General features: G+C 53.8%; 1 protein-coding gene across 1 annotated transcript in view; it reads right to left on the minus strand.

Annotated features, from left to right (window-relative positions):
• Window positions 1–4,593: 4,593 nt before the first annotated feature.
• The window catches only part of LOC129553123 (uncharacterized), a 42,697-nt gene continuing 27,783 nt past the window's right edge, over window positions 4,594–19,507 (minus strand). The window contains exons 13-19 of the mRNA XM_088845558.1: window positions 18,937–19,021; window positions 18,489–18,718; window positions 16,701–16,849; window positions 16,441–16,470; window positions 15,807–16,228; window positions 8,327–8,399; window positions 4,594–4,731 (exon numbers count right to left, since the gene is read on the minus strand). Coding sequence (XP_088701684.1) covers window positions 4,610–4,731; window positions 8,327–8,399; window positions 15,807–16,228; window positions 16,441–16,470; window positions 16,701–16,849; window positions 18,489–18,718; window positions 18,937–19,021 — 1,111 coding nt within the window. The 3' untranslated portion in view covers window positions 4,594–4,609. The remainder of the gene's footprint in view (window positions 4,732–8,326; window positions 8,400–15,806; window positions 16,229–16,440; window positions 16,471–16,700; window positions 16,850–18,488; window positions 18,719–18,936; window positions 19,022–19,507) is intronic.

The following is a 19,507-nucleotide window of genomic DNA, read 5'->3' on the forward strand; positions in this document are numbered from 1 at the left end:
CTTGAGTCTCACCTGAATCAGAATTGTGGCAGCAGCTTCTTCTGACTTCGCCTGGGATTCCAGCCAGTCCAGGGGGCCACAGAGGCAGCAGAGGAAGCCAGGCTGCTGAGCCGGAGGCCGGGTGACTGACAGGCGGCCCGCGGGTGAGAGGACGCCGGTCAGGCAGGTGAGTCCTGCGCTGTCCACCCTGGCCTTGGGTCCTGGGCCTTTCCCTCTAGTTTCTGCTTCTGCTCAGAACCGGCCGAAGACAGGCTTCTAATTTCTCTGCAAAGGTTCATACTGCGGAGCCCAGGTGAGTCCAGAGTCTTAGACCTGGAAGAGCAGGAAGAGCGGGGAGTCACCCAAGGCCGGCTCCTGGCGAATCTTGGTCCTAACTTTCCAAGTGGACGCTGGGCTGCGCCCCACCGGGCCCCCTCAGCCCTGAGTGCCACCCACGTTCTTCACAACGCAAACGAAGTCATGCAGACTTCTCAGTGTTATGTCCCCACTGTCGTATAACCAAAAGGCGGGTATTTCTCAAAACCTGTGCAAATGCCATGACATGACCCCTGGTGATTTTGCCAACGTAGAGCTGCTCTGGGAGGCACGTGGCAGGCTTTGGGTAGAAATGTTCGAGGGACAGCGTCCTTGGGAAGCACAGACGGGGCCTGGGGGCCAAGGTGGGCTCCCACACATGTGATCCCCTAACAACAGAATTCCTGGAGCTGCAGCCCTCAGCCCCACCCGACACCCCAGTCGCAGACTGCCAGATGCCACGAGGGGAACCCTGTTCCCATTCTGAAGGCTGCCTCTCGTTGTCTGCGAGTGAAATTTTGTTTTGAGTTCACAGTGTGCTGTTTCATAGCGTGGGGTCCGTTCTGGGCACACTCAGAAAATCGCCTGAAATAGTGACAGCTGTTTTGCTAGGAGCATTTTCTTCTCGAGGGGAGGCAGTTTATGTCCTGGTTTGGGATCAGGGGACCCTTCTTCCATCTGTGGCTGCCGGACTGATCCTTTGTGGGCGATGACTGCCCCCTGGCCCTTGGTCCTCTGACAAGACCTGGATGATCCCCGTCTGCCCTACAGTCATTGCAGCCCAGCCTGAGTGGGCAGGAGCAGGTCTGCCCCGTGGCCATGTGGAGGCCCACGGATGGGACCGTCTGCCCTTGCGGGACACTGTGCTGGTTTCTCAGGGCCACAGGGCAGAGGACCACGTGCTGGTGGCTTAAACAGCAGGAGTCCACACAGTCCACAGCCAGGGTGTCAGTAGCCATGCTGCCTGCAATGGCTCTGGGGCCCTTCCTATGTCCTCCGGCATCTGGGCCCCAAGCTGCATCGCCCGACCCGGGTCTCCATCCTCACGTGAGCTCCTCCCCATGTCTTTCTCCCCCGGTGTTTTGCACCAGGACACGCGTGGATTTAGGGCCCAGCGGGTCGTCTGGGCTGCCCTCCTGTCGAGCCCCTAAGTACGCCTGCAGAGACCACCGTCTGTGCCGTCCGCCTGGGGTGGGTGCTGGGCTCACTGGGCGCCGTCTCCGCTTCCCAGCGGCCCCGGCCTGGCGTCCTGGGCAGGCTCCGCGTCCCATGTCTCGACTGTGCCAACTCGGCTCCAGACCCTGGGCCCCCTCCCCGAGGACCACCGCGATGGATGGGTGTGGGCAGGAAGGCGTCAGGCTCCAGGGCTGCACCAAACACGTGCTGGGCACAAACGTGGTCCTTAGTTTAAATCCCAAAGGAAATCTCGGTTGAAATGCGTCCTTGTCCACACGCTTGGAGGCCTGGGTGGCTCCATCTTGGACCACACAGGCTTCCCCAGGTGGGAAGCTGCTCGTGGGCCGCAGGCCGTGTCCAGACCCCACTCAAGCGGCAGTGGGGGCCTGTCTTCTCGCCGGGGGCGGGGGCAGAGCTCTGGGGCTCCTGGTGGGGCTGCTCAGCTCAGGCAGAGTTGCCCTTCATCACAGACGAGACCCGAGGAGCTCTGTGCAGCCCAGGGAGTGGGGCGCCCTCAGCGCGGAGCCCTGGCCGGGCACTGCGGGGCAGCCCCTCCACGGGCAGGGGGAGACCTCAGCGCGGAGCCCTGGCCGGGCACTGCGGGGCAGCCCCTCCACGGGCAGGGGGCGCCCTCAGTGCGGAGCCCTGGCCGGGCACTGCGGGGCAGCCCCTCTGTGGGCAGGGCCCTCCCCTCTGGGAGGCGTGTGGGAGGGGGGACAGCCAGCTCCTTGGAGGAACGTCCTCAGGATGGCGTCCTCAATGGTGAACGTGCTCGGTGTGGCGACTGGGGACGCCCAGCGCCCGCTCTGTGCTCATGGGGGCCCTGTCCCCCTGCACAGGCCTCCTGGGGTGGACGTCCAGAGCCCGTCAGGGGCCAAACATTTGCTCCAGATCGTGAAGAATCTCACGATGGCGGCAGCAGAACACTGGACCAGCCCCGGGCACCTCCCAGGGGTCCTGGGTGTGAATGGCCTGATCGCCGTCTGGATTTTAAGGCAGTGCCCCCGGGATTCAGGGAGGTTGAGTTGCTGACCCAGGACACACGGCAGGTTCGGGGCAGGGCTGACGTCCACCAGCAGCGTGTGCTAGGCGCTCACCTTGGAGACCTGTTTCCGGCTTAGGTTTACCCTTGCAGTCACAAACCTGGGCATACAGTCTTATTAAGAAAGCCATATAAATTTCTCATGGTTTAAGATGATTCCATAATTTTTATTGTAATAAGATTTTCAGGACCTGGGACCTATTATTTACTCTGTTTCTTAGAAAATCTAGCCTGGCTTCAACTCATCAAGGCGGCCGGGGGCTTCCCCTTGGGTCTGGGGCCCCGCTGCCCCCCCGTCCCTCCTCACCTCTGCTTGTGCCAGGCCTGCGGGGCGGCGCCTCCGACGTGCTCCCCCTAGGCCGGCGTTGTTGGGTCCGTGCTTCCACGCTGACCACTCTGCCGTCCTCTGTGGTGTCGCCCCCGGTGTGAGCCCGCTGCCCTTCCCCACAGGACCTCTGGGTGGGGTCTGTTTACGCAGCTTGCTGTGCTCGGTGCCCCCTGTTCTGTACCTTCACTTCCTGTGTCAGTTCGGGGGACCCTGTCGCCCCTTGTAACGCTGGCCTCCCTGCACGCCTGTCTTCCTGGGCTCAAGCTGGACACATGCGATCCCCTTCTGCCCTTCACCTCTGCCGACCTTGCCTCCTCTGTCCATCTCGTTCTCCCTGCTGGGTAATTTCTTCAGATTATCTTCCAGCCTAATAAGTCTTCAACTGTGTTTATTGTTTCACTTACTTTAACAAGTGTATTTATTTCTGAAAATTCGACTTCTTTTACGCGTCCTCTGATCATGCAGAAAATCCACGTACTGCTTATGTTTTGTGGCTCTCGTGTGTTCACGTGCTTTATGCAGCCTACTGAATACTCTGTGTTTCTGGCTCCAGGCTCGCGTCCCGGGGCCTGAATCCACCTTTGCTGCTTGTTGGCTTCTACTCCCGACGGTGCTTCCTTTTGACCTCTGACTGTGAGCTTGTTGGGACTGACCCGAGACTGTGGGCTCGAGAGCGCTCAGAGGCCCGGCGTCCCCGGCCTGGCGACCTTCCTGCAGTCTGTCTCCACCTCGGTCCCTGACTTTGTCTTGGGATCTTGCACCCAAGCCTGCTTTTGATCCCAGGCCTGGTTTCAGAAAAGCCCACCCTTCTGGGTGCTCACCACTTATCTTCAAGCTCACTTTCTTCCTCTCGTTTCAGCCAGAGAGGCCTGGAGGGTCACACCTCATTTCAGGGGTCTCCCTCCAGAGACGGGCTTGGGAGCCTGTTCTGGAGGCCCAGTTCAGGCCTGGTTCCCACCGGGCTGCAGAACCCAGCGCCAGTGTAGGGGAGGGCCAGGGTCGGTTGCCAGCCCTCCAAGGAAGCTGCTGCCCAAAAGCCATCTACCAGACTGATTTCAAGCTCATTGCCATTAGAATTAACTTTTATTATTTTCTATATAACTTACTAAAGAGTTCCAAAGAATTTTCTTTAAAAGCTACTTAAATTCATACAGTTAAAAACATTAATAATCAACAAAAGTAAAAACATGGCACTCAGCCTGTCTTGAATCTGCCTTCTTTCCGGAATAACATATAGACATGTTTAGAAAACTCGGTGGGTCTTTAGGATATGGCTTCTGGAGTGAGGGAGATGCGAGCTCATGAGACTATTCCCGCGTGACCAGAAGCAGCGGGCTTCAGCTCTGTTCCCTCTTGATGCCGGGGGACGGGGCTCCTCCTCGAGGTGGAAGCCAGGCTGGGCAGCGTGGGCAATGCCAGCCAGAAGGAGGGGCGTCCTGGGGGCCTGGGGGATGCGTCCTGGCTCTACATCAGCTGAGGAGCCCTGTCCCCAAGCTCCGGGTCCTCCGGCATCGTGATCATGGTGACGGAGGTGGGGCTGAGGCCCCCACCTCTCTGATGACCAGGGTCCCCTCCTCCTCACACTGTTTCTTGATGGCAGGCAGGCTCTCGGGCGCCTGGATGGACGGCATCTCCACCAGCGTGTGAGGCACCTGATGGACGTCCAGTGCGCTGTCCAGGCCTCCGGGGATGTTGATGACTGTGGACTCCACAGTCCAGGGCTCCTGGCGGCTGGGGACAGTGTCCTGGTGCTTCTGGGGCCACGTGTCCTAGTCATGGCCCTGCAGCGGGGACGGGAGCTGGAGGGTTCCCAGGACAGACTCCGCAGCTGGGATCCCGGTAGAAAAGGACCCCTGGACGCGGGCCTCGGCTGGTTCGGGTCCCTGGGCTCCTGCAGAGAAAGGAGACTTCCTTGTGAGCACCTCGGGGCAGGGATGGGAGTGGAGCCTGGACGCCGCACAGGGCCCTGCACGCAGGCCCCCAGACAGCAGGGACTGCCGTTGGCTGCAAAGCCCAGGCTCAGCCCTGTGTGCCGCTTTCCTGCCCCTTTGCACTTCTGTAAGCTCTGTTTCATTCTTTCTCAAATGTGTTTTGCTCATAACTCAGTCGCGTCCTACTTTTTGCGACTCCATGGATGGTAGCCCACCAGGCTGCTCTGTCCATGGGATTTTCCAGGCAAGGGTACTGGAGCAGGTTGCCATTTCCTTCTCCAGGGCATCTTTCTGATCTAGGGATTGAACCTGGGCCTCCTGCATTGGCAGTTGGGTTCTTTACCACTGAGCTGCCAGGGAAGCCCCTCAGATGTGTTTGGTAATTAACAGTTTTCTGTTCTCTTCAGATATTCTGAACTTTGTCTTTTATTTCTCTAAGCAAAGTAAACCCTCGTAGTTATTTGGTGATTTCCCCTGCTGAGTCCCGAGGCCCTTGGGGCTGTTTCTCCTGTGGTTTTGCTTTGTCTCCGTGGGGAGTCAGTCACTCGGTCAAGGAGTCGCTGGTTTTCTGTGTTCTGTCCGTGTCGTCCTCAGGGAAGCAGCATTGCATGATGAGGGGCAAGTCTCAGAGGGCCCCTGCCTGGCACTGGGGGTGACCCTAACCGTCTGTCAGGTCTCAGCTGGGGGCTCAGGGTCACCCCCTTTCACAAAGTCAGGGTAGGCCAGGGGTCCAGGAGTCAACAGTGATTTTGATCAATGCAAAGAAATAGAGGAAAACAACAGAATAGGAAAAACAAGAGACCTCTTCAAGAAAGTTAGAGATTCCAAGGGAACATTTCATGCAAAGATGGGCTCGATAAAGGACAGAAATGGTATGGACCTAACAGAAGCAGAAGATATTAAGAAGAGGTGGCAGGAATACACAGAAGAACTGTACAAAAAAGATCTTCACGACCAAGATAGTCACAATAACGTGATCACTGACCTAGAGCCAGACATCTTGGAATGTGAAGTCAAGTGGGCCTTAGAAAGCATCACGACGAACAAAGCTAGTGGAGGTGATGGAATTCCAGTTGAGCTATTTCAAGTCTTGAAAGATGATGCTGTGAAAGTGCTGCACTCAATATGCCAGCAGATTTGGAAAACTCAGCGCTGGCCACAGGACTGGAAGAGGTCAGTCTTCATTCCAATCCCAAAGAAAGGCAATGCCAAAGAATGCTCAAACTACCGCACAGTTGCACTCATCTCACACGCTAGTAAAGTCATGCTCAAAATTCTCCAAGCCAGGCTTCAGCAGTATGTAAACCGTGAACTCCCAGATGTTCAAGCAGGTTTTAGAAAAGGCAGAGGCACCAGAGATCAAATTGCCAACATCCGCTGGATCATGGAGAAAGCAAGAGAATTTCAGAAAAACATCTATTTCTGCTTCATTGACAATGCCAAAGCCTTTGACTGTGTCGATCACAATAAACTGTGGAACATTCTGAAAGAGATGGGAATCCCAGACCACCTGACCTGCCTCTTGAGAAGCCTGTATGCAGGTCAGGAAGCAACAGTTAGAACTGGACATGGAACAACAGACTGGTTCCAAATAGGAAAAGGTGTACGTCAAGGTTGTATATTGTCACCTTGCTTATTTAACTTATATGCAGAGTACATCATGAGGAACGCTGGGCTGGAAGAAGCACAAGCTGGAATCAAGATTGCTGGGAGAAATATCAATAACCTCAGATATGCAGATGACACCACCCTTATGGCAGAAAGTGAAGAGGAACTCAAAAGCCTCTTGATGAAAGTGAAAGAGGAGAGTGAAAAGGTTGGCTTGAAGTTCAACATTCAGAAAACAAAGATCATGGCATCTGGTCCCATCACTTCATGGGAAATAGATGGAAAAACAGTGGAGACAGTGTCAGACTTTATTTTTTTGGGCTGCAAAATCACTGCAGATGCTGACTGCAGCCATGAAATTAAAAGACGCTTGCTCCTTGGAAGGAAAGTTATGACCAACCTTGATAGTATATTAAAAAGCAGAGACATTACTGTGCCAACCAAGGTCCATCTAGTCAAGGCAATGGTTTTTCCCGTGGTCATGTATGGATGTGAAAGCTGGACTGTGAAGAAAGCTGATCGCCGAAGAATCGATGCTTTTGAACTGTGGTGTTGGAGAAGACTCTTGAGAGTCCCTTATACTGCAAGGAGATCCAACCAGTCCATTCTAGAGGAGATCAATCCTGGATGTTCATTGGAGGGACTGATGCTAAAGCTGAAACTGCAATACTTTGGCCACCTCATGAGACGAGTTGACTCACTGGAAAAGACTCTGATGCTGGGAAAGTTTGGGGGCGGGAGGAGAAGGGGACGACGGAGAATGAGATGGCTGGATGGCATCACTGACTCTGTGGACATGAGTTTGAGTGTACTCCGGGAGTTGGTGATGGACAGGGAAGCCTGGCGTGCTGTGGTTCATGGGGTCGCGGAGAGTCGGACACGACTGAGCGACTGAACTGAACTGAACTCTCCCCGAGGGTTGGGGCTAGGGGTGGAGCGCTGGGCCTCTTGTTCACCTCTGCACCTGGGGGTCCTGGTTTCATGGGACAACTTAACCCATGAAGTCAAGTCAGCCCTGGACTTGGCCCTCTGTTCCTGCCTCCTGCATGTCTGGGAAGGTTAACCTCAGCGGGGCTGGTGCCCCGGGCGTCTCTCTGCCTCAGTGTCCGCCAGAGACTCCCTAACCTCCTTGCTGGCTCACCGCCCACAGGAGGCCCTCCCCGTGCGTGGGGCGCGCCCTGCGCCCACCACGCGCCCTCCGTCCTCAGAGTCAGGACGCGCGCTCAGGCTCACAGAACAGCCTCCCTTCTCTGCCAGTTTCACTGACTCATGTTTGTACTTTGTGATCCTCCAAAACCACCTTACGTGGAACCACGGAGACATCAAACTAGCCCTTCCAGCCGCCAGCTCCCTCCCAGGGGTCGGAGGTGCTGAGCCCCGCGTCAGGCATTTTGAAGAGTTAACAGCTCAGGTGTCCCGTACTCCTCAGGGACGCACGCTCGTGAGAAATTAGTATTGTGAACATTCACTGTTGAAAAGCTGAGTGGTGGATGTTGTTTAAACTCTGAAAGGATGAAGACTCGCGAATGAAGAGGTCTGTGTAAAGCTCTGGAGGCCCTTACAGGTGGGACGTGGCGGGGCTGAGCCCAGGTGTCTGCGGGACCCTGCCCTGCGGCCGCCGAGAGCTCAGCTGCCATCACTCCTGGGCTCCTCAGCTCTGGTGGGGCCACAGGAGAGGACACCAGAGTGACCCTCAGCCCAGGCAGACGTTTGCTGCTGCTGCTTAGACCCGTGTCCAGCTTCACCCCTGGAGCCCACTGCTGTCTGGCATGCAGTGGGGGCGGGGGCTGTCTGCGGACCCCCTGGAAGGCTCCCCCTTGTCTGCATCACAAACACAAGGGTCCCAACCCTGGCTTTCTGGCGATTTCTCTCCTTTTGAGAATATTGGACGTTCTAGACAATCAAATTTAGGTAGACCTCGACGAGCCGGACTGCAGAGGGTCTCACCTGAGGCGAAGCCGTGGTTTTCAGCCGCGTCTCCTGCTTGAAGTTGCTTTCTTTCCCTCTGATCCAGTGTATTCTACAGAGACAGAAACCACAGGGACTCCATGATACAGGGCTTGTCATACTGCCGAAGAGAACAAAACAGGTGACACTTTGGAGGGGACGCTTCAGAGACAGACAGGTCTGCCCCCCACCCCCCGTGAGCTGTGGCGGTCACCGGGAGCTTCAGAACCTTCCCCTCGACCTGGGTCTGGAACCCAGCAGCCTCACCAAGAGGCTGACCCTTCTCCGGCCTGTGCGTCAGGACGGACACAGGTGTGCTTTGTCTGATGAGTGTGAGGGTCTCAGGAAGCCAGGGAGACCCCCGTGATTCCCAGCACAAGAAAGGCTGGCTGCTCCCAGTGCGGGGTTCTGCCTACCAAGAAGCCTGAGCATTTCACCCCCATCTGAACACAGGCGTGTGTCCTCTGCCCTGGCCCTGCAGACTGACTGCAGTATTGTCCTGTGTCTGCCGGCTGGCAGGTCGAAGAGGTGACCGCAGTTCTCACCAGACTCACTGAAGGGTAAGGGGTGTGCTCATCCCAGCTTTCAGTGGTGCGTGCGCGGGTCCCAGAGACTGGGCCTATGCAAAACGTCTCTGAGAGTCTGGACAGACTTTGAAGCAGATCTGTCGCTGGGAGACTTCTCAGTCCAAACAGCACATCTGTAAATGCTCTCGTCCCTTCCCTGGTCCAGGACTTTAAAATTATCAAGGTACAAATATTGATAGATAACATGAGTGCGTGAAGATACAACTTCAGGGGAAACAAGGAGGGAATCCTCGCTGGGCCAGAAGCACCGACGCCCCACAGAGGAGAAAGCAAAGGTCCAGAGGAGGTCAGAGGCGGCTGCTGTGCACGGCGGGAGAGGCCCTCATGGACTCCACCGCGAGGGAGGCGGGGGCGGCCGTGGGAGTGGGGGTCCCGATGGGTAGCTTGCTGGGGCTGCAGCAGGCTGAGCGGCCAGGCGGGCAGCGGGTTGCTGCTGCAAAACCTCCCGAATCCACAGCAACAGTGGGTGCCTGCCCCGCACGAAAGCGGTGACCTCAGTGGACAGAGGGCAGTGTGAGCGCACACACACCCAAGGGCGTGGTGCCCGGGAGTGGAGGGGGGCCGAGGTGTCGCCAAGCACCAGTGCCGCTGGGAGTCAGGAGCAAAGCGCTGCTCCGGAGTGAAGAGGAGGCCCCAGCGCAGCGGGCGGGCGACGCGCTGGACGGTGAGGAGCAGAGCCTGGGGGCTGGCTGGGGTGGGGGCTGTGCATCAAGCACACGGGGGTCTGCCAAAAGGAGAGGGGAGCTGTCGGAACCTTCAGAAGCTGGCCCTCCACTGCGGGGCTTCCAGGGGGCACTGGTGGTAAGGAACTGCCTGCCAGTGCAGGGGAGGTAAGAAATACAGGCTCAATCCCTGGACCAGGAAGATCCCCTGGAGGAGGAAATGGCAACCCGCTCCAGGATTCTCGCCTAGAAAACCCCATGGACAGAGGAGCCTGGCGGGTGACAGTCCATGGGGTCTGGCTGCAGCTCAGGGAGGGCTGCCCCCACTCACCACTCTGCAGCGCTGGCGCCTGGCGCATCACAGGCGTGGAGTGTGCGCTCTGGTTGGCCTGGCCCTGCCCTGAGGGATGGGCACAGCTGCTGTCCTGGTTCTGGCCCCCTTGGCAGCAGCAGCCTCCTGCGTGCCACCCAGTGGAAGACTTAAAGAGACAGGACCTTCCCCCTCCTGCTTGCAGCCAGACAGTCAAGGATGTCTTCCCCAGTCCACTGGCTGACCAAAACAGGCAATGGAAGAAATTTTTCAAGACAAGAAATACACTCTTTGCAAAATTCAGCCTTCAATGGGCAAAAATCTATAATCCCCAAGGGACAAATCTGACTTCCATCGTTATCACATGGTAATACTACAAAGAAACAGGAAGTCCGGACTTTCAAGTTAATAGTCAAGGACATGAAATCAGCTGTTTCAGAAACACTCAGTGGGTCAGGGGACATCAAGGACGAAGGACATCAAGGAGACCAGGATAATGGTGTAGGGACAGGTCGGAATACCAACAAAGAAGTAGGAATTGTGAGCAGAGACTAAAATTCTAGAGCTAAAAAGTGTAAAAATTGAAATAAAAAAATTCACTAGAGGAGCTCAACAGATTTGAGCAGTGAAAAACGGATAAAGAAAAACTTGACTAAACTGAAATTATTAATATCCAGTCTGAACTGTAAAGAAAAAACCATGAAAGGAAGTGGACGGAGCCTGGTGGGCCTGTGGGTCTCCATCAGAGGTATCAAGATGTGCCTTGTAGGACTCCCAGGAGGAGAGAGAAACATAGCAGAAAAATATCTGAAGAAATAATGAAAACTCCCCAAAGCCTATAAAAACATGAATCTACACATCCAATCTACACTCCATGAACAGGATGAAAAGGCAAAAAGATAGGACACTGAAAGATGAGCGCCCCAGGTTGGTAGGTGCCCGATATGCTGCTGGAGAAGAGGGGAGAAGTGACTCCAGAAAGAATGTAGAGACAGAGCCAGAGTGAAACTCCGCAGCGTGCAGCTGTCGGTGTGACTGGTGGTGGGAGTGAAGCCCGGTGCTGTAGGAGCAGGACTGCGTAGGAACCTGGAATGTCAGGTCCATGAATCACGGTAAATTGGAAGCGGTCAAACAGGAGATGGCAAGGGTGAACATCGACATTTTAGCAATCAGTGAACTAAAATGGACTAGAATAGGTAAATTTAATTCAGATGACCGCTATATCTACAACTGTGGGTAAGAATCCCTTAGATGAAGTGGAGTGGCCGTCATAGTCAACAAGAGTCCAAAATGCAGTACTTGGGTGCAGTCTCAAAAATGACAGAATGATCTCTTTGTTTCCAAGGCAAACCATTCAATATCATAGTAATCCAAGTCTATGCCCCAACCAGTAATATCAAAGAAGTAGAAATTGAATGACCAAGGTCCGTCTAGTCAAGGCAATGGTTTTTCCCGTGGTCATGTATGGATGTGAGAGTTGGACTGTGAAGAAAGCTGATCGCCGAAGAATCGATGCTTTTGAACTGTGGTGTTGGAGAAGACTCTTGAGAGTCCCTTATACTGCAAGGAGATCCAACCAGTCCATTCTAAAGGAGATCAATCCTGGATGTTCATTGGAGGGACTGATGCTAAAGCTGAAACTCCAATACTTTGGCCACCTCATGAGACGAGTTGACTCACTGGAAAAGACTCTGATGCTGGGAAAGGTTGGGGGCGGGAGGAGAAGGGGACGACGGAGAATGAGATGGCTGGATGGCATCACCGATTCTGTGGACATGAGTTTGAGTGAACTCCGGGAGTTGGTGATGGACAGGGAGGCCTGGCGTGCTGTGATTCATGGGGTCGCGGAGAGTCGGACACGACTGAGCGACTGAACTGAACTGAACTGATGAAGACCTACAAGACCTTCTAGAAAGTGAAAGTCACTCAGTCGTGTCTGACTCTCTGTGACCCCACAGACTATACAGTCCACGGAATTCTCCAGGCCAGAATACCGGAGTGGGTAGCCTTTCCCTTCTCCAGGGGATCTTCCCAACCCAGGGATAGAACCCAGGTCACCCACATTGCAGGGAGATTCTTTACCAGCTGAGCCACAAGGGAAGCCCAAGAATACTGGCGTGGGTAGCCTATTCCTTCTCCAGGGGATCTTCCCAACCCAGGAATCGAACTGGGGTCTCCTGCATTGTAAGCGGATTCTTTACCAATTGAGCTATCAGGGAAACCCTTCGAGACCTTCTAGAACTAACACCCAAAAAAGATGTCCTTTTCATCACAGGGGACTGGAATGCAGAAGTAGGAAGTAAAGAGATCCCTGGAGTCACAAGAAAGTTTGGCCTTGGAGCACGGAATGACGCAGGCAGAGGCTAACAGAGTTCCGCCAAGCGAGCGCACTGGTCACAGCAGACACCCTCTCTCAGTGACACAGGGGCGACTCTGCACACGGACGTCACCAGACGGTCAACGCCGAAATCAGGTCGATTATATTCTTGGCAGCTGAAGATGGAGAAGCTCTATACAGTCCAAAAAAACAATACTGGGAGCTGACTGTGGCTCAGATCATGCACTCCTTATTGCCAGATTCAGACTTAAATTGAAGAAAATAGAGAAAACCACTAGACCATTCAGGTCTGACCTAAATCAAATCCCTTACGATTATACAGTGGAAGTGACAAATAAATTCAAAGGATTAGATCTGATAGAGTCCCTGAAGAACTATAGATGGAGGATCGTAAATTGTACAGGAAGTGGTGATCAAAACCATCCCCAAGACAAAGAAATGAAAAAAGGCAAAATGGTTGTCTGAGGAGGCCTTAAAATAGCTGAGAAAAGAAGAGAAGCAAAAGGTAAAGGAGAAACAGAAAGATACCTATCTGAATGCAGAGTTCCAAAGAATAGCAAGGAGAGATAAGAAAACCTTCTTAAGTTAACAATGCAAAGAAATAGAGAAAAACAATAGGATGGGAAAGACTAGAGTTCTCTTCAAGAAAATCAGAGATACCAAGGGAACATTTCATGCAAAGATGGACACAATAAAGGAAAGAAACTGTATGAACCTAACAGAAGCAGAAGAGATTAAGAAGAGGCGGCAAGAATACACAGAAGAACTGTACAAAAAAGATCTTCATGACCCAGATAACCATGATGGTGTGATCACTCACTTAGAGCCAGACATCTTGGACTGCAATGTCAAGTGGGCCTTAGGAAGCATCACTGCGAACAAAGCTAGTGGAGGTGATGGAATTCCAGCTGAGCTATTTCAGATCCTGAAAGATGATGCTGTGAAAGTGCTGCACTCTATATGCCAGCAAATTTGGAAAACTCAGCAGTGGCCACTGCACTGGAAAAGGTCAGCTCTCATTCCAATCCCAAAGAAAAGCAATGCCAAAGAATGTTCCAACTACTGCACAATTGCACACATTTCATATACTAGCAAAGTCATGCTCAAAATTCTCCAAGCCAGGCTTCAACAGTATGTGAACCAAGAACATCCAGATGTTCAAGCTGGATTTAGAAAAGGAAGAGGAACCAGATCAAACTGCCAACATCTGTTGGATCATAGAAAAAGCAAGAGAATTCCAGGGAAAAATCTACTTCTGCTTCATTGACTATGCCAAAGCCTTTGACTGTGTGGATCACAGGAAACGGTGGAAAATTCTTTAAGAGATGGAAATACCTGACCACCTTACCTGCCTCTTGAGAAACCTGTATGCAGGTCAAGAAGCAACAGTTAGAACTGGACATGGAACAACAGACTGGTTCCAAATCGGGAGAGGAGTATGTCAAGGCTGTATATTGTCACCCTGCTTATTTAACTTATATGCAGAGTACATCATGCAAAATACTGGGCTGGATGAAGCACAATGGAATCAAGATTGCTGGGAGAAATATCAATCACCTCAGATATGCAGAGGACACCACCCTAATGGCAGAAAGTGAAGAGGAACTAAAGAACCTCTTGATGAAGGTGAAAGAGAAGAGTGAAAAAGCCAGCTTATAACTCAGAATTCAGAAAACTAAGATCATGGCATCTGGTCCCATCACTTCATGGTAAATAAATGGGGAAACAATGGAAACAGTGTCAGACTTTATTTTCTTGGGCTCCAAAATCACTGCAGATGGTGATTGCAGCCATGAAATTAAAAGATGCTTACTCCTCTGAAGGAAAGTTATGACCAATCTAGACAGCATATTAAAAAGCAGAGGCATTACTTTGCCAACCGAGGTCCCATATAATCAAAGTTACGGTTTTCCCAGTAGTCATGTATGGATGTGAGAGTTGGACCATAAAGAAGGCTGAGCACAAAGAATTAATGCTTCTGATCTGTGGTGTTGGAGAAGTCTCTTGAGAGTTCCTTGGACTGCAAGGAGATCAAACCAGTCAATCCTAAAGGAAATCAATCCTGAATATTCACTGGAAGGTCTGATGCTGAAGCTCCAATCCTTTGGCCACCTGATGCGAAGAACTGATTCATTGGAAAAGACCCTGATGCTGGGAAAGACTGAAGGCAGCAGGAGAAGGGACGACAGAGGATGAGATGGTTGGATGGCATCACTGACTCAGTGGACATGTTGAGCAAGCTCCAGGAGACATGAAGGACAGGGAAGCCTGGCGCGCTGCAGTTCATGGAGTCACAGAGTCAGACACGACTGAGCGACCGAACAGCAGCAGCACAGTCAAGAAGCTTAACTTAACTCCAAGCAAGACAAGCCAAAAAGCCTCAGTGAGAGATAGTACAGCCAAGCCCTTAGAACCCAGAGAGAAACGTGAAAGCAGCACGAGAGACGGAGCTAGTCACAGAGGAGAGGCCCTCAGCAATTTCTCATCAGGTTCCACGGAAGCCAGAAGGCACGGGGTGACATAAGGTCATGAAGGGAAAAAACTGCCAACCGAGAATTCTAAACCCCCAAAGCTATCTTTTAAGAATGATGCGGAAATTAAGACATTTTCAGGTAAACAAGGGCTGAGGGACTTTATTACAATGGACAAGAAATGCTAAAGAGACTTACACAGTTTACTAGTCTCTCCAAATTCTTCAGGTTAAAATGAAAAGACACTAGACAGCAAAGCCATAAAAGCAATAAAGAATGCAGGTAAAGGTAACTACATACGTTAATTTATAAGCCAGCATTATTGTACTTTGATTCGTAACTCTTCCCCTTTTCTATATGATTTAAAGATAGATGCATAAAACAATAATTATAAATCTTTGTTCATGGGCACACGGTATACAAATATATAATCTGTGACATTAACCACATAAAGGAGGAGAGATGGAAATGTATGAGAACAGAGTCTTGGAACGCTATTGAAAACTGAATTAAAATACTATTGAAAACTGAATTAGCATTATTCAAACTTTATTGTTATAGATTTAGAATGTTCATTGTAATCCTCAAGGTAACCATTACGAAGATGACTGCTGCTGCTGCTGCTGCTAAGTCACTTCAGTCGTGTCCGACTCTGTGTGACCGCATAGACGGTAGCCTAACAGGCTCCCCAAGAAGACGACTAAAGACCGTGTAGGAAAGGAAGGGAGCAGGTAACCAACGGCCGCACAAAACCTCAATCAAATACAAAAGGTCAGTTGTATTTATTCCTCAGCCCCTCATGGAGGAATTGAAACAGTATGTTAGCTGAGCAGCAGAAGTAAATCCTTCTCTACCGATTGATTACCCTAAAGGTGAACGGAGCAGGAAACAGCAGCAATCCCCTGGGAAGTGGGGAGCCAGACCCCGCCTCACACCACAGACACCGACCACCACAGGCAGGAAAGGACCCAGCTCTCAAGATCAGAACCTGAAACTCGGCAGGAAGTAGCCAAGACTCTCCTTTAGGTCTTCGGGTGCAAGACTTGTGAACAGAGCCCCAAAGCACTATCTCTGAAACATTCGTAATTGTGACCCCGGGGCCGCGGGCTCACCTGGGGTGGCGGGGAGCTCTCGGGGGTGACGGTGCTGACGGAGCTCAGGCTGGAGCATCTGGAGAGTGGAGGCAGGAACTCCTTCCGCTTGACTCTGCTGGACCACGAGAGGCAGAGGCATAGGGGACCCGGGCGTGGGGCGGCGGCACGAGGGAGCGGGGGCTGGGGCTGGGGTGTCTGAGGGCTGGAGGGGAGAGTGTGTGCGCCCGTGTGCGTGTGCGCGCGCCCTGTGCGTGTGTGTGTGTGTGCGCGCTCGTGCGTGTGTGCGCGCTCGTGCGTGTGTGCCCGTGTGCGTGCGTGTGTGCCCGTGTGCGTGTGTGTGCGCGCTCGTGCGTGCGCTCCCGTGTGCGTGTTTGTGAACCATCGGAAGGGCCGCCTACACTTCCGCAGACAGAAGTCAAACGAGCGTGATGCCCGGCGGCCTTCAGCTCAGGCGCGGCCGTGAGCAGGGTGACCGCGAGGGGTCATGACTTCCAGGCTGGGGCAGAGCTGAGCGCCAGAGTGAGTGAGTGAACTCCGCGCAGGGGTTTCCTGCCCCAGATGCTCCGCCCCAGATGGCTCGCTCTCCTAGGAGACCTGCGCCGAGCCGAGCCCCCAGCCCCCGTCGGGTAGAAAGGCTGGCAACTCACCGCACCGCGGACGCGCCCCGGGCGGCACTCAGTCCCTGCGGGCAGGAGGGGAGGAGGAGCCGGTTAGGAGCAGCCAAGCCCCACCCTGGCTGTCGTGTCAGGGCGCCTGGGGGCCCCCAGGTCTAGGGCGGAAGAGGGAGGCCAGCGCCTGGCCCCACCCTGGAGCTCGGGCTGAGCTGCGTCCCCTCCCTTCCGTGGTTGAAGCCCTGTGACCGTCTTTGGAAACGGGGCCTCACGGAGCCTATCAACAGTGGAGCCAGGTCACTCGTGCGGGACCCGGCGCGCGAGGCACGATGTCCTCGTAGGACGACGAGCTCGGGACAAAGACCGTGGCCCTGATGGCTCAGAAGCACCAGCCCTGGCGGCGCCCTCCAGGATGGGAGAAGGAAGTGAGCTGTCTGGGCAGCTCGGCCTCTGCAGCCCCAGCAGAGAAACACACCGTCACACCTACACGTGCGCTCGCTTCTCCTTGGTCAGGGCGAGAGAGGGACAGACCGGTCGCGGAGGCGCCCACTTGCCTCCCAGGGCGCGGGCCTGGACTCCCTGCCTCTGGCGCACACCTGGTGTCCGTAGGTTAGAACCTTATGGGCAGGTGTGTGGTGCTGCCTCCGTGCGTCCTCGGCGCCTGATTCTGGGCATCTTTTCAGGTGCCCATTTGCCACCGATAGATCGCTTTGGGTGAAAAGTTTGTTCAAAACTTCAGTTTGACCTGTGGTGTTGGAGAAGACTCTTCAGAGTTCCTTGGACTGCAAGGAGATCCAACAAGTGCATCCTAAAGGAGATCGATCCTGAATATTCTTTGAAAGGATTGATGCTGAAGCTGAAACTCCAATACTTTAGCCACCTGATGTGAAGAACTGACCCATTGGAAAAGACCCTGATGCTGGGAAAGATTGAAGGCAGGAGAAGGGAACGACAGAAGATGAGATGGTTGGATGGCATCACCGACTTGATGGACATGAATTTGGGTAAACTCCGGGAGACGGTGATGGACAGGGAGGCCTGGCATGCTGCAGTCCGTGGGGTCACAAAGAATCGGATACCACTGAGCAACTGAACTGAACTGAGGTTATTTCAGATCTTTGTTATTATAAGCAAAGTTACAGGGAACATCTCTGTCATAGAGCTTTGTCTGTTTTTCAAAGACTGGGCTTTAAGTTAATGGTGGGAGACAGCTGATGCTCCCACGTGCTGAGCGCTATGCCAGTGGGTCATCTCCTTTAATCATCACCCACACACTCGGAGGTTTGCGCAGGGCCCCCTGCCCAGGTAACTGCAAAAAGGGTCAGACCCAGGAAGCCTTGGTGTCTGTTTTCCTTCTTGGGAGTGCGATGGCTGGGTCCAAACGTTTATCAGTGGGTTTACCCAAAGGAAGACCCTTTAAAAGTGAACCAGTGACCTAACATGCCTCGTGGGGACTGAACTTGCAATTTCAGAGTGCATCTCAAGGTCGTCTCACACACAAAGGAGACTAGCGGTAATAATATGCAGTCATCTCAGGAAGGACACATGGGTCATTTTTCTCTTTAATAGGTAGCACTTTGTGTACCGTATCCAAGGAAACCTTACACAGGAAATCTTAACAGGAGATCACATGCGATTTCTTCCAGAAGCAGTAAATGGGGAGAAATCAGTTTGTCTGAGTGCCCGTCTGGACCTGAGAATGGACACAGAACCCTGCTTCACCCACACAAACACGCGTCTCAAAAGTGACCACAGACCTACATTCAAGAAGTCAAACCCTCACCCTTCACCTGGGTTGGGACTCGAGTATCTTAGGTAAAAGTGGTGTGTGTCTTAAGGGGAAGCTTTCAGCTTTTCACCATGAGGTAAGATGTTAGCTGTGAGCGTTCAAGGTGCCCCCTGTGGGAACGGGGATCTTGTCTGCGTTCCCAAGCGGGGATATTTTAAAATCATTAATGGGATTCGTTACTGTTTGGTCCTCGCTCTGTGATGACCACCACGTCCATACGATGGTTGTCCAACCCTAACCCGACCCAGGCCTCAGACACGGTGCCCCCTGGGCAGCTGCAGCGTCTCCGGACGGCCGCACCCAGGCCCGTGAGGACCGGCAGGGACCAACTGGCCTCTGCCGCTGAAGGTCGACCCAGTGAGGGCCCAGGAGCAGCGCATCCTCGCAGGTGGACCATGTCCCCACCGCTGCCCAGGGAGGCCTCGGAAAGCCTCGCACTGGGTGCCCGGAGGCTGCTGAGCCCACGAGGGGGCGAACCCGCAGCAGACGGGCTGGGGCCGTGTGGACACGGCGCGCTTGGCCTGACAGGTCTGCACATGGTTTGCACCTGTTTCACCTGTGCCTCAGAGCTACAAACACCGTCACATGCTCACCATCATTCCCGTTCAAGTAGCACGGCCCCAAAAAGCTGCAAACATTTAAAGTGAGCGCGTCGGACCAGCACCTCCCATGCCGTGCGGTCCTCTGCAGGTCCTGGGGCGGCCGCGCCCCTGCCTCTGCCCCCCACCCCCCCACACACCAGGCTCACCTGCTGCAACAAGCATCTGTCGGCACGGATGTTGAGGTTGGAGAGGTGGTCCAGGGCTTCTGGCAAGAGTTGCGTGGGCTTCACGCTGGTGGGGACGCAGAGGAGAGAGGAAGCACGTGTCAGCAAATGGGGGTTCTTGGGGGCCCAGAAAGCCTCACTGTCATGATTTTCCATTTTCCTGAGGACCTCGGAGCTTGGGATGGGTCACAGGCTCCCCCTGCCCCAGAAAAGTCAGAAAGCGAGCAGCCCTGCTGAGCCCCGGAGCCTCCAACACGGATGGAGAATGGAGGCCTCCTGTTTTCAGCCCTGTTTTGTGGGAATTCATCGCACTGAACCTAAAATGCACACAGGAGGGTCACGTTGAATTATGCACGTGTGGTTGTCTGAGCCTTGAGGAACGGAGGACCCGGGAAGGCTCCAAGCATGAGAAGGACTTGGACTGCCGCGGCTGACAGGAGGAGCAAAGCAGGAGGGGCGGCGTGCTCGGGGGGTCCTCCCTGGGGGGGCAGAGCAGAGACCAGGCTCATCTGGCCGGGTTTCTGCTCCAAGGAAACCACGAGAAGATACGTGC

Source organism: Moschus berezovskii, chromosome 18, assembly GCF_049115385.1.
Source record: "Moschus berezovskii isolate FMDL1 chromosome 18, NW_MosBer_1.0, whole genome shotgun sequence".
In the NCBI taxonomy this organism is placed as follows: Eukaryota; Metazoa; Chordata; class Mammalia; order Artiodactyla; family Moschidae; genus Moschus; species Moschus berezovskii.